Source organism: Protopterus annectens, chromosome 4.part0 (genome assembly GCF_019279795.1).
Source record: "Protopterus annectens isolate FY-2018-M chromosome 4.part0, PAN1.0, whole genome shotgun sequence".
In the NCBI taxonomy this organism is placed as follows: Eukaryota; Metazoa; Chordata; order Ceratodontiformes; family Protopteridae; genus Protopterus; species Protopterus annectens.
In genome coordinates, this window is record NC_056733.1 from 541,383,792 (window position 1) to 541,397,667 (window position 13,876).

General features: G+C 42.2%; 1 protein-coding gene across 2 annotated transcripts in view; it reads right to left on the minus strand.

The window, feature by feature from the left end:
* Nucleotides 1-2,045: 2,045 nt before the first annotated feature.
* Nucleotides 2,046-13,876, minus strand: part of PLA2G3 (phospholipase A2 group III) — a 62,492-nt gene continuing 50,661 nt past the window's right edge. For both annotated transcript variants that reach the window (XM_044068469.1, XM_044068470.1), the window contains exon 7: nt 2,046-3,927. In XM_044068469.1, coding sequence (XP_043924404.1) covers nt 3,723-3,927 — 205 coding nt within the window. In that variant the 3' untranslated portion in view covers nt 2,046-3,722. The remainder of the gene's footprint in view (nt 3,928-13,876) is intronic.

The window sequence follows — 13,876 nt, forward strand, 5'->3', positions numbered from 1 at the left end:
CCCGATAGGCAGCTTACTGTGACCCTCTCCTTGTTCAGCCTGGTGAGTGGGACGTCAGTGTGTCTGACTATGGAGTCACCTATGACAAGTATGTTTGGTGTTGTATTTGGCCTTAAGGGCTGTGACTGCTTTGCACACTGCTTTTGTGGTTTATGTTGCTTGTGGGGTGTCTTGAGGTAGCAGTTGTTTGGGTGTCTGCTTTGGAGGCCTCTGCTGTTTAGGTAAATTTTTACTCAGAGCCTCCGAGTATGTCTTTGTGTGTTTGATTCAGTGGAGTGGTAGCATTATGTGAGGCTGGTTTTGTGGTGTGTGTAGTTGCCTTCTCCTCCTGTCTGGTCTTGCCAGTCCTGAGTTGAGAGAGCTCAGCCTCCAGTTTGGCTAAATAGCTGCATCTCTCGCAAGTATTTGTGTTATGTGGGAGGAGGAGAGGGTTGTCTGTGTACATGAGGCAGTTATAACATTGCCTCAAGATTCCCAGATTCACCAGCTGGACCGAAGAGGAGATTGACAACTGACCTTTGGACATGCTAGAATAATATTGGGAAATCCTTAATTGAAAACAAGGGCCAGTGGGGAGTGAGGGTGTAGTGCTTTTAATTTTTAGTGCTGACTTATATAATTGCTTTAGTGAGCAAGTGCCAGGTAACTTGAGTGCAATGTGTTACAAGTAACTAAATGCAAAAACGACAAACAGTAACTTTCTTTCAAGTGAAACAAGGAAATAAGTACAGTAAGCAATGCAGATATCACTAGTGATCCACAGAAGCGCTAAGAAGTTGCGTATTAGGTGGAATATTCAGCCATTTTAAGCATCTGTTTTTTTAGGCATGGAGGCCTGTCCAGGAGAATGCTGCACTTGTTTCTTTGTCTTTAGAGCTGCTTTAGTCTTTGAAGTTGAAGTAGGTTTCGCATATAACTGTGTAGGCCTGAAAACACCCTCAGAAGCCGATGCCTGCTCAGCGGCTCCAGACCCATCTGAGGGAATAGTTCCCGAGTGTCCAATACCTTGAGTTTTATACCCCTGGCGCACTGACATCAGGGAAGAGGCGACAGCAACCGACGCTGGACCTAGACTTTGGAATTCAGGCCAACTGTGGGTAGCCTGCCAGCAGGATAACCTAATTGTAATGACTGCAACAGTGAAACACGATGAACATCAGAAACATAGAAGGAAGCTACTAATGGTACTGGAGGCAAAGGCAATGAACTAGAAGGAAGAGAAGCCCATGCACTGAACTAGAAGGAGAAGCTTAAGTGATCAAAAAGTTGAGATAACTTTTGTGAATAATAAAGAATGAGTTACAAAATGAAGGAGAATTTCAGGAAAGTACAAACAGTGGAAGGAACAGCTATATTATGGGACCAAGAATAGTGAGGGTGGGGACATGGAGGGGATGACTAAAAAATGTGACAAACCTGACTTGCTAGGGGAAAAAAGAAGTCTAGGGATATAATACAGCTAGGAAAATCTTCTGGGAGAAGGGCAGGTGGATTAGAAGAGGGGAGACAGAGGGATAGGTAGTATGGTGGAAATTCGAGGAGAAAGAGCTGCAGAAGTTAGGGATTAAGAGGGGGACAGTAGTACATAAATGTGAAAATGTAGGGGCACGGGAGAGTAGGTCAAATACAGCTGGTCAGCTTGGAAAGCAGTACAGGCAGGGCAAGAACTGAATCAAGGTAGGCCAAGGAATTCAGACTAAGGGCTTTAGAGGAGATAAGAAAATAGGCACACCAATGACTCACAGTATAGGGAGGAACTATCAATATGTACATGCAAGTCAAATGTTAGACTACTGAAGAACATGGTTATTGCAGTTGGCATTTATGACAACTCTTATCAAGGGTGCACTATTTCTATTGCAAATTTGTATGTGAATTTTCATGTTATTATGCACTAATAGCCAGTAAAAAAGCATTACAAGAAAAAAAAAACAAGCTTGACAGACTTCACTGAATTATAGACAGGCTAATCAATTGCATGCTATAATGCCATATTTTAGTGAAAATGGATATCAGCTCACAGAATCACCACACATATACGAATATAATTAGTGGAAAGAACAATCAGTTTATTATACAAGCAAAATGTAAAACAAACATCTAGTAGGCATCTAGTAGGCAGATGACATCCCTTTATTTTTTATTTATTTATTTTTTAACGTCTTTCAACAGATCTGTTGGACAATACATTGGTCTCCAGTTTTGATAAACCATGTTACTGCTTAGACAGAAAATGCTGCAATCCCCCCACCCAAACGACTTTAAGCTGATATCACAAACAAGGGATGCATCAGTGTTTTTTTTCAGCTTCCACCTCAGTGTAGCATTGTTTTCTGCTACACTGTGCGTAACAATGATAATATAAACAATGTTAGAAAATATCCATGTTATCACTAGATTATGGTCTGTTTCTGTAATGTATTGTCAAGGCACAGTTCTGTGAAAAAAGTCCTGAAATTTACAAAAGTGGCGAGATTAACTAGCTATTGCAGAAAGCAATGAGACAAATAAATAATCCCCACATACACATACGAATATTCACAATTCATGCACGCACACACGCACCACATTTACAGTTAAATTGCATGCAGAGTAATGAAACACAACACAACTGAAGTTTCCATTTTGTAATAAATAGTGGTCATAAATACAAAACTATTTACAGATCATGTTCTCAGCACTGCTGTATCTTTTTATATAATATTTTAGATAATAAACAAGATTCAAATAAGGTCTGCCAAACATGGAAATACAAGATTAAGGTACAGTAGGCACATTCAAGCTCAATGTCCAGTACTGACTGCTTGCTATTTTCTCTCCCTATTATTAAAGGTAGAAAGGTACACAAAATATCTGCCTCTTATGCAGAAGACAGGCAGCAAGAATCCCAGAATGTGGTGCTGATGTGCAGTCAGGAAAACAGACTTTACAATGTCCCACAGTGTTGCAGTTTTTTTTTTTTTTTGTTCCAAATAATTGTGAAGCAGAAGTCACACTCACAGCCAAATCTTTTTGATGTTCTCTACAAAAACTCTAATTTACAGCCTCATTGACCTGTACTTCCCCAAATCTCCAGCAGAGGGCATTCATAGGCTAGTGTTCCAGGCCTCCTTCCCTCTTCATGCTTGTGAGGTCCTGTCCCAAAAACAACCAGAGTGCATTTTTGAACCTACCCTTATGGCAATGAAGGGAAAGGGGAGACTATGTGCCTCACCTCTCCACATTACTGATCTGGATAGTAAAGCTCAAAACACAAAGAAAAAGAATGTTTTGTCTGTAGCTGTTTAGGAGCATTTCAATTGTGTGTTTAAACTAAGGCACCTACCAACTGTGTGTAGGTTCTTTTTATGACCAATTTTGACAAGAAAACTCACTCTCCCATGTGCTAGACAATTTGGTACTTTCCTTGATGCCAGCATCACACTATCTGTTCAGATAAAGAGGACATTTGTATAAGAAACTTGCAGGATGACTGTATAAATGTAAGAATCAAACAGAACTGCAGTAAGTGGAAAGAAATACATTTGTGCATTCACCACCCTCAATGCTCCTGCTCTTCAGAATGTTTCCTGACCTACAATAGAACAAGAGCAGTTACCTGCCCAGTGCTACAACAAGCCCCCAAGGTGTACTTTGTGCAATGTAAACAATCTCCCGAGCCAGTGTTTGCACCATATACCCTCAGGCTGCTTTAATACTGATTAAAAACCACAGGAATTATTTTAATCTTTTTGCTGCAAAGCTTGTGTAAACTGTAGGCATTTATCATAAAGTCTGACTGGTTTAGGGGCTTTTTCTTCTAAAACATCATCTCCATGCCTCTTTACTTTAAGTGGGACTGCCAGAGGTTTCCTTCGCTTCCGATACTTGATTGCCCTCTGTAGATGCCTGGCTTCAGCTAGAATAGCAGTGGTATTTTCAGTGCAGCTGCAAGGAAAAAAAAAAAATATATACACAGTTTAATGTGTGCTACTGCATGCATTTACTCAAAATAAATGCTTTTTGATATGAAAATATTAATCCTTCAAGCCCTTTTATACTAAATAAAGAAAGGCTTTAGTGATGTGTGAACCTTTAATTTTCATCCTGCCTAAAAGAACACTATTTTATCTTTGCCTTAACAGTCTTGCTTATTTAGGTATATATCCTCTTCTACCCTTTCTATAGGAAAATCGTTCTGCATCTTTTCCTGCAAGGGATGAGAGTAATGTCTCCTTTATAATGGAAGTGACATTTCTTTTTTTTTTTTTTTATTTACAATGGCAACAATCTATTAGTTTTTGCACAAAGAAAAAAAGGTCTGAGCTCTTAACATTACCACTCCATCCCAACATAACATTTTACAACAATTACAAGGCTTGCAGAGGAGTTCCACCATAACATTAGCCAGCCTTCTCTTCGCTGTTGTAGTATTCTTCACTGAAGGGATCTCTTACTAAGGACAGTCCAACTTTCAGCCAGTATACCAAAGTCTTTAGATTTTATAGGCACCATACATCGCACATACTCTCCTCGTTGAAGGCGTAACATAAAAGATTACGTATGGACGCAAATACTCAGAACTGAATGGCCTCAGAAGGAATGAGACTAAAGCCCCTCGGGTCAGCAGGGTAACAAAAGACAGGCATAAGAGTCATAACAGAGTGCAATGAAGGGAAGTACCCAATACCACAACAGTGAAGAGAAGGGCATACACTATTATGGTAAGATTTTGCACAACAGTACTATGTCCTTCCATATCACTACCGCAGTATTATTTGCTGAATGGAGAGTACAAGAGCTAAAAAGACTAGGAAGAGAAAGGCACAGAGGAGTCCTCTACAATCTCATGCAGAATAGCTGTGGCAAAACCTGCCCTTGGAAACATCCACTTTGTAATTCTAAGAATGAACAGAGGACCAAGCAGCAGTTTCAAGGATGGAATTGGAGTCCATACCCTTGAAAAAGGCACCAGAAGTAACAACTGCCTTTGTAGAATGTGTCTCTACAGACATTGGCATTTGGTATGAAAGGAATAACAGAAAGAAATGACCTTACAGATCCAGGAGTAGATGGTCTGCTTGGAAACAACTAAACCCAGAGTCCTGCGAAGAAAACAAAACAAAAAAATGCAGCTCAGATTTGTAAATAACTTTTGTTTTATCCAAATAATATCGGAGCTGTCTATGCAAGTCCAAGGTGTGGAAAACCTTCTCAGTAGCATACTGTGGAGAAGGAAAGAAGGTGAACAGACTGATTAAAGGGGCAACTCATTAACCACCTATTAATCACCTTTGGCATAAAAGAAGGATTAGTATGAAAAAACATCCAGTCTCTGAAAACCTTAAAAAAAAGGGGGAACGACCATAAGAGCCTGAAGTTCATACACTCTCTTGGCAGAAGTAAGAGCCAACAGCAGGACAGTGTTACAAGTACTAAATTGCAAGGAAGCTGAACTAGCAAGTTTAAAAGGAGCCAAAGTCAATTTTTCAAGAATAAAACTGATACCAAGGAGGAGGAAGAGGCTTTTTCAGAGGCATGATAAGAAAGATGTCTAAGAAATTGCTTGACCTCAAACTAAGAGGCCCAACGAGGGTTTGAACACAGACAAGCAGATATAGCGGCCAGGTGAGCTCTGACTAAAGAATATGCCATGCCAGTATAGAGCAGATCACACAGATACGGAACCAAAATAACCCGTACTGGGAAGGGATCCTGATTGCAAGAGAAGCACCTAAAACAGTCTTTTCTATTTAGACATGTACGATTTTATGGTAATGGGTTTCCTGGCCCTGGAACAGGGAATGCCAGGGAGTGGCAATGCTGAAGCCACACCAGTCTGAGGTACTACTGAAGATACCACAGAGTCTGGCAAGAGGAAGCATGGGAATGGTGGAGCCCATAAACTCCAGAATCCCAAGAAATTCCTTTTGTCCTCTATCACTGCCACAGCAAAGAGACTGAAGAAGGTCAGAGACAAAACCTTGGGAGCAGGAAAAGCGGTCAACATGAGAATGGCCTGAATCTTGCAACAGAGAAAAATATGATACTAAGAGGGCCATAAGCCCAGACATCCTGAGATTGATGAACCTAAGACTTTGTAAAACACAAAGGCAAAGTGAATATCTTGTAGAAAACTGCTGGGAGACGCCGCCCGAATAAGCAAGTCATCTAGCCAATTACAGGAGGTAGACGTTTGATGAATAACCTTGGGGCAGTAGAAAGGCCAAAGGGCAAAGCAGAGAACTGAAAATGAGAGGGAGAAACACAAAACATTTCTGAACACATGGTAAATAGGGATGAGAAGATGGGTATCCCTGAGGTCTAGAGAGATGGAAAAGGCCTGGGGAAATAGAGAAAACAAAGACTGAAGAGACAGCATCCCGAAAGAAGATACCTTGAGAAGAGTGTTAAAGAAGGAGAACTGTTCAAGTCCTCTCCTTAAGAGGAAACAAAAACATCCTGGAGTAACCTCCCCACCAGGTGGGAAGAACAGGTTGAATGGTGTCCTGATCCAAAAGGGACTGCAAGACCTCTGAGGAAAAAAAGTGAATTTTCCATATCAGGAAATACCTCAGACAAATGACAGACAGCACCCAAGAGTGTGAGGTGATCTGTTGCCAATTTGGTATACGCAGAGACACTATGAAACCTGTCTAAGGGGAAGAGGAGGCAAAAATGTCAAATAGAAATAGGCTTGTCCTGAAAGAAAGGCTTCTGAGAAGGTGTGAATGAGTGGTCTTAGGAGGAGGGAGATTGCCTGGACCCCAGAGGAGCATCCAAAGATTTGGCTTTAATATCAGGCAAGGCAGAAGACAAAACCAAGAATAATGCCTCATAACAGACTAAATGCAGCAGCCTCATAACTACATTTCATGGAGTGACGAGTGACCTGAGAAGTGGACCCAAGCAGGAAAAGAGGTGAAGCTTTCCCTTCTGAATCAGTTAGATCAGGCACAACCTTAGCAACCTGAACCTAGTCATGCAGGTTTGGTAATTAATAGCCAGAAAAGACAAGGTAGCAGTATATACTTTTTTTACCCAACATCTTCATAGATCTACTATCATCATCAGAAGAAAGGAGCTTAGTAGACAAAAGTTTAGAAGGTTTATCAATTGAGATAGAAACCACAGAAGGGCAGCGGCAGGACATTTAAACAAAAAAATTGCAGTCCGCAGGCACCTTGTAGAATCTGTTAGGTTTCTTAGGGGACAAGCTGAGAGTCAGGAGCTACAGAGGCATCAAATAAGGTGGTCAAAATTGCTGCCAACACAAGAAACACTACAGAAGCTTAGGAGACTCCATTTATAGAGGCGCATAATATCCCTTTTGGGTTTCAGAGACCTGAAAGCAATCCCGCTTAAAGTACTCCATCATACAAACAGTATATCCAAAGGATATTGCTTCCAGGGGGAAATCCAGGCTTAAAAAAACTCTTCCTCTAAGCCATAGCCTAGAGAAGGAATTTGAGGGTAGTATGCAAGGGAGTCAACCCCAAAATCTAGGTTCTCAGAGGAATCCAGATCCCTTGTCCTCAACAGGTGTGAAAGACCAGGGGGGCACAGAGAATGATACCCCTTATGAGGAGGCTTTAAAAGGTCATCAAGGCATTGAACAAGTCTTGAGTAAAATCCTGCCATTCAAATCAGGGATCTTTAGAAATAGGGGTAATATGCTTGGTCTTTTGCTTTTTCTTATTCTTAAATGGGACGTTCGTCCTAACAAGCCTCGGTAACTCAGTCCCTTGGTGGGATTCAGTGAACATAGTAGAAAGCTCTTCCCAGACTAAGATTTGAAGAACCCTCCTCAGGCCCTTACAGATAATTAGACATGGTTCCCCTCAACACCCACAGCAGACATTTGAGAAGCCTCAGAGGACATGCAAGACCTCTGATCCATGCTGGCCTCTGAGAGGCCACATCAGAGGAATTCAAAGCAAGCACCAGACATTTCAAGTGGATCAGTCCTAGACTTTTTGGCCTTCTTGGAAGACTGCTATCCTTTGGGATGGGAGGATTCCTCCATAGCACCCTCAGCCAATAATTTAAGACATTGGTTCTCAAGGTATATGGAGAGGGAAGACAAATGACTACTAAGGGTTTTAGGGACAGAAGCCTGACAAACAGAGCACTGTGTATGTTCATGGGAAGCACCTAGGTATAAAAAGACACTGGCTGGGACAGTCTTTATGGGGAATTTGCCTCCCACACTGACATTTCCCTTCCTGGATGGCATGAACAGGAGTAACAACAAAACTGAGAAAAAGCAGAGAAGAAACCACAACAGGGCATTTATCTACAGATGGCTTGGTAATCAGCACAGCGGATGGGTTTTTATAATGGCAGACTGGCAGCAAAGTTTTGAGTATTTGCATCAATATATCAGCTTTATGTCCTACACCTTATATGGGCAGCATGCGTGTGACATATGGTATCTATAAAATCTAAAGGCTTTGGTATATTGGCTAGACACTGGTCTATCTTTGTCTGGAGATCATTTCAGTGAAGTATCGCACAACAGTGATGTGGAAGGATGTCTGATGATGTATGTCTAAACAATCTTTGAGAGATAGTGGTTTTGGTTAACAGAACATGGGAAAAACCATGTTCACAGTGAAATGGTTGTGCTATGAAAAAGGCAGGGACTACTGAGAAAATAAAAAATTAGGTTAAAATGTTTGTATGGTGCACTACTGCATCAGCAAAATATACTCTTATTTTTTTCAGAATGTTGTTGTTTGTCTTTTCGACTTTTCCCGGTTAGGGGTCGCCACAGCGGAACTCCGGTCCACTGATTGCCAGTCGATTTTTATGGTGCAGAGTTGCCAGCCCAATGCCCAACAGTCAGGGAAGGCACGCCCATTCACGCATGTCTTTCGAACGCCACTCGACCTAGGGGAGGACATACAGACTCCACACATAAGGCGCTCCAGCCGAGAATCGAACAGGAGAACCTCTTGCTGTGAGGCAACAACGCTAACGCTGTACCACCGCGGCTTACAAATAACACTATTAATGAGCAACACTCCATACAATTAAAACTACTCTAAGAAATGCAGTACTGTAAATAAACTTGTAGATCAATGTTCACCTGATAAAATAAAAACAGTGGAGTTGATGCATACTCTGCAGTATTCTATCTTTTCCTAGGATCGTAACAACAAATGTTCTTTGTTTTAAATGCACTAAATTCAATAACAGTAAGGGCAGGCTTATTTTGGGACTTTTGTCATGATTATAGGACTACATACATGCATTACACGTGTTCTTCTTCACATTTTATCTCACCCTGGGCGTATGGTTGGTTCAGCTAGTGGCCAACTATCCTGAAGCTTGCTCACTAGAGCGGTTTGCTGTCAATGTTCTGTAGACTGATGAGACGCGTACAAAGCAAGGAACTACTATCAAATACTTGCGTGTAATGTGTGCTTGAACGAACAGTAACTGAAGGTTTCACTTTTTATTCTTGCAAAATATTTCAGTATGACAAGAGGGTCATTACTGCATGTTCAGTACCATTTGAAAAGCCTTTTTTGGTTGGGGGAGGTTGTTAGTGACACCAAGCTGTTCTTTGTCCGCTGCTTATATTAATTTACTTGCCAGCATGGGCTTCATTCTTTCAGCAGTGTTGACCCAGTGCTTGGTCTTCTGGTTCACTTTTGGCTGGAATACCTTTAGTACAGGAACTGCTTTTTATATAATGTGGACCATTTAATTGCACCTCTTCTGGTGACATTTTACAAAAACACTGCAAAAAATGTAGGATTTGACAGAGATTTGTGCATTTTCTTTACAAGGTAATCACTCACACAGACACTGGCCTTTGCAATATTTCTTTGCTGCCTCCACCATATCAAACAGAATGCAGTTAGGAGAATGATTACAGACTGCTACATTTTTTTCAGTGGTAAGGGAGAAGACAATATATTTGGTCAAGTGTTGCCTGTCCATTAACCCACTCTCAGCTGAAGTTATGCCACCAGCAAAAATTACTGAATCCTGAAAACAGGTTTTGGGAAGTCAGACATGTTAGACTGCAAAATCAATACGGCAGCTAGTTACTGTATGGTATTTTACTCAGCAGACCTATAGTCAAAAAAAGGACTTCGCATGGGCACAGCCCTACTTCTAGGCTGGCATAAAAATACAAGCTTGGTAGCTTAGTTTCTATACTGCTTAGTGTGAACTAAAATTTTTAAGTGGAGCTGACTGGAAAAGTACAGTTTTGTACCTACCATAAATGTAGATGTTCGAAGATCCACATTGCTGCAGTCATAACCTGTGGGTAGTCCGCTGTCCTCGGTCGGCCCGAATACCAAAGTATTAGGCTAGCGTCGGTCATGGGCGCTCAGATCTGACGTCAATGCGTCCTGGTATTAAAGCGCATGACCGACGTCATATCCTCAGTCTTTTCTTGCCCCAGATGTCAGAAGGCCCAAAAAGAAAGGCCACAGCCTAAAATAGAAAACCTCCAAAACCCATGTACAAACAATATCTACAACCCAAACCAAACAACCACTCCAAACTACAGAGGGGAAGGAGGGAGGGTAAATTGGACTGCAGCAATGTGGATCTTCGAACATCTACATTTATGGTAGGTACAAAACTGTACTATGTTCTTCATCTCACATTGCTGCAGTCATAACCTGTGGGTAGAATCCCAAAGCAAAAGGAAAGGGAGGCTGGCAAAATCATAAAGCATTGGGAGCTGCTAATAAGCCCTGCAAGACTGCAGTGGCAAATCCAGCCCTAGATTTGGAATAAAGAGGGAGATGGTAATGTTTAGAAAAAGTGTGCACTGAACTCCAAGTAGCTGCTTCCAAAATATCTTTGGTAGCTACCCTCAAAAAAGCAGTAGAAGTGGCAGTAGCCCTAGTGGAATGAGGTCCGATTCCAGCCGGAATCTCCTTACCATGATGAGAACAAAAAGCAATACAATGACCAATCCACTTAGAAATAGTTTGTTTAGAAACAGGTTTCCCCTGAGAGCTCAAAGCAAAAGAAACAAATAACTGTTGAGACTGTCTGAAACTTTTAGTCCTGCTCAAATAATAACGCAACTGCCTGTGAATATCCAAAGTGTGCAAAATTTTCTCCCCTTTATTTTGGGGATCAGCATAAAAGGTAGGCAAATGAATAGATTGGTTCAAGGCCACATTTGAAACCACTTTAGGCATAAAAGTAGGGTTAGTACGCAGGGATACCCTATCCTTATGAAAAATCAGGAAGGGCTCAACTGCCATGAGAGCCTGTAATTCAGATACCCTTCTAGCAGACGTAATGGCCAACAAAAAAGCAGTCTTCCAAGACAAAAACTTAAACTCAGACTTAGCTGCAGGTTCAAAAGGAGGTAAAGTAAGTTTTTCCAACACAAAATTGAGATCCCAGGAAGGAGTAGGAGCTCAACGTGGGGGGTCTTATGTTCTTTGCCCCTCTAAGGAATTGTTTAAACAAAGGATGAGAGAATAATGGTGGGTCACAGTCATAGTGAGCAGAAATGGCTGCAGCATGAACTTTTACAGAGGAGAAAGACAAACCTTTGTCTAATAATTCTGTAAGATATTGAAGAGAAACACTCAAATTAGGCCTGGAAACATCAAAGCTCTTTGCTGTGCTCCAAATAAAAAATCTCCTCCATTTATCAGCATAAACTTTCCTTGTACTAGGCCTTCTGGCCTCCAAAATAACATTCAAAACTTGTTGAGGAAGCTATGACCCTCCAGGTTCTAGAACAGAATATGCCAGGCTGTTAGATGCAGGGACTGAATCCTGACATTGAGGAAATGATTGCCCGCCTGAGACAAAAGGTGTGGAATTGAAGGCAAAGGCCAAGGAGGCTCCGTACTAAACTCCTCAGCAGAGGGTACCAGTGCTGTCGAGGCCAATCTGGAGCTATTAGAATCATGGAGGGCTTGTCTTGTCTGACCTTCAAGAGCACCTTGGGAAGGAGAGGCAGAGGAGGAAAGGCATAGACGTGAAGATTGCTCCAACTGAATGATAGAGCATCCACTTTCCAAGCTGTGGGATGAAACATCTTCGTGCAAAACTTTGGCAACTGGAAATTTAGTGGAGAAGCGAACAGATCTATGTCTGGAGTCCCCCATATCACTGTCAACTGTCGAAATACATGAGGATCCAACTTCCACTCGTGGGGCTCCACCATCTGTCTGCTCAAAACATCTGCTAAGGAGTTCTGTGCTCCTGGCAGAAACCTTGCCTGAAGAGTGAGGTGCATACTGAGAGCAGTCTCCCACAGAATCATAGCTTGTCTGCAAAGACGGTACAAATGGGTTCCCCCTTGTCTGTTGATGTACCACATGACAGTTGTGTTGTCTGTTTGAATTAACACTTGTCCCGGGTGAAAATCCTTGAAAGCCATCAATGCAAATTGGACTGCTAACATCTCCTTCAAGTTGATATGTAAATGTTGAAGTCTGGCAGGCCACGTGTCTTGAACCCACTTTCCATTGAGGTGTGCTCCCCAAGCCTTGTCCGAGGCATCTGTCGTTAAGATCGGACTCGCCTCTGGTCGGGTCACAGAGAGTCCCTTGTTTAGGTGACATTCCTGAGCCCACCACAAAAATTCCTTTTGAATGAAAGGTATTATTTGAATGACAGTGCCCAGATCGTGGCAGTGTTGTGTCCATACATTTTTGAGATACCATTGTAGCTTCCTCATATGCAGTTTGGCATTGGGAAGCACCAGAATACAAGATGCCATGAACCCCAAGGCTTGAAGGACTGTCCTTGCAGTCAGCCTGGACCGTAGAGACAATTGCTGGAAGTAAAGTGTAAGGTTCCTTTGCTTGTCCGGGGTCAAAAAAGCCATCTGGGAAGCTGTATTCAGTCTCACACCCAGAAAGCACATTTCCTGAGAGGGTACTAGACTGGACTTTGTTTCGTTCACAGAATACCCTAGGCACCTTAACACTGCCATAACATACTGTAGATGGTGAAGAAGCTTGTTTTTGTCCTGAGCAAGAATCAGGCAATCGTCCAAATAAGGATAAATTTGTATTCCTCTTAACCTTAAGAAGGCTATCACCGGAGCCAGAACCTTTGTGAACACCCTGGGCGCAGTAGATAAGCCAAAGGGCAATGCAGAGAACTGATAATGTAAAGTCCCAGCCCGAAAACGCAGGAATCTCCTGCAACTGGGTCTGATAGGAACATGAAGATAAGCCTCTTTGAGATCCAGAGTTACCATCCAGTGATCTTTGCCCAACAAAGGCAGAAGTTGTTGCAACGTCAACATTTTGAATTTTGGAATGTCCAGGTATGTGTTGAGGATAGATAAATCCAAAATTGGTCTCCAAGTGTTGCCTTTCTTTGGTACAAGAAACAGGCGAGAATAAAATCCTAGGCCCACTTCTGACATACGGACCTGCTGTATAGCCCCCATTTGAAGAAGTAAAGAAATCTGTTTGTGAGCCTCTACTCTTTGCTGAGGAGGAACGTCTGGCATGCCTTTGAAAGGAGGCACTGTGTGGAAATAAAACTTGTAGCCTCGGTTTATAATGTCCAATACCCATTTGTCCTGGGTGACTAAAAGCCAGTTTTGCTTGAAAAGTGCTAACTTTCCTCCCAAAGGAGCTGCCAGACAGGAGGGATCTGGCAGCTGAAGATGCAGGTCATTGGGCCTGTTTACGAAAGGACTGGCCCCTGCCCTCACTTGTAGATTGTGCAGGGGAACTCCACGTTCTAGGCCTGAAAGAACCCTGAGCTCTGCCCCTACCACGTCTAGATCTGCCCCTAGACTGTAAATCAGAAGAAGGGTACGCCCATCCATTAGTAGGCCAATTTCTGCTAAACTTAGGGGGCTGCACCTGCAAAAAATCTTTAACAGTCTGCATAGACTTAGCCTTGTCTTCCATTTTCTTTAAGACAGACTCCACAG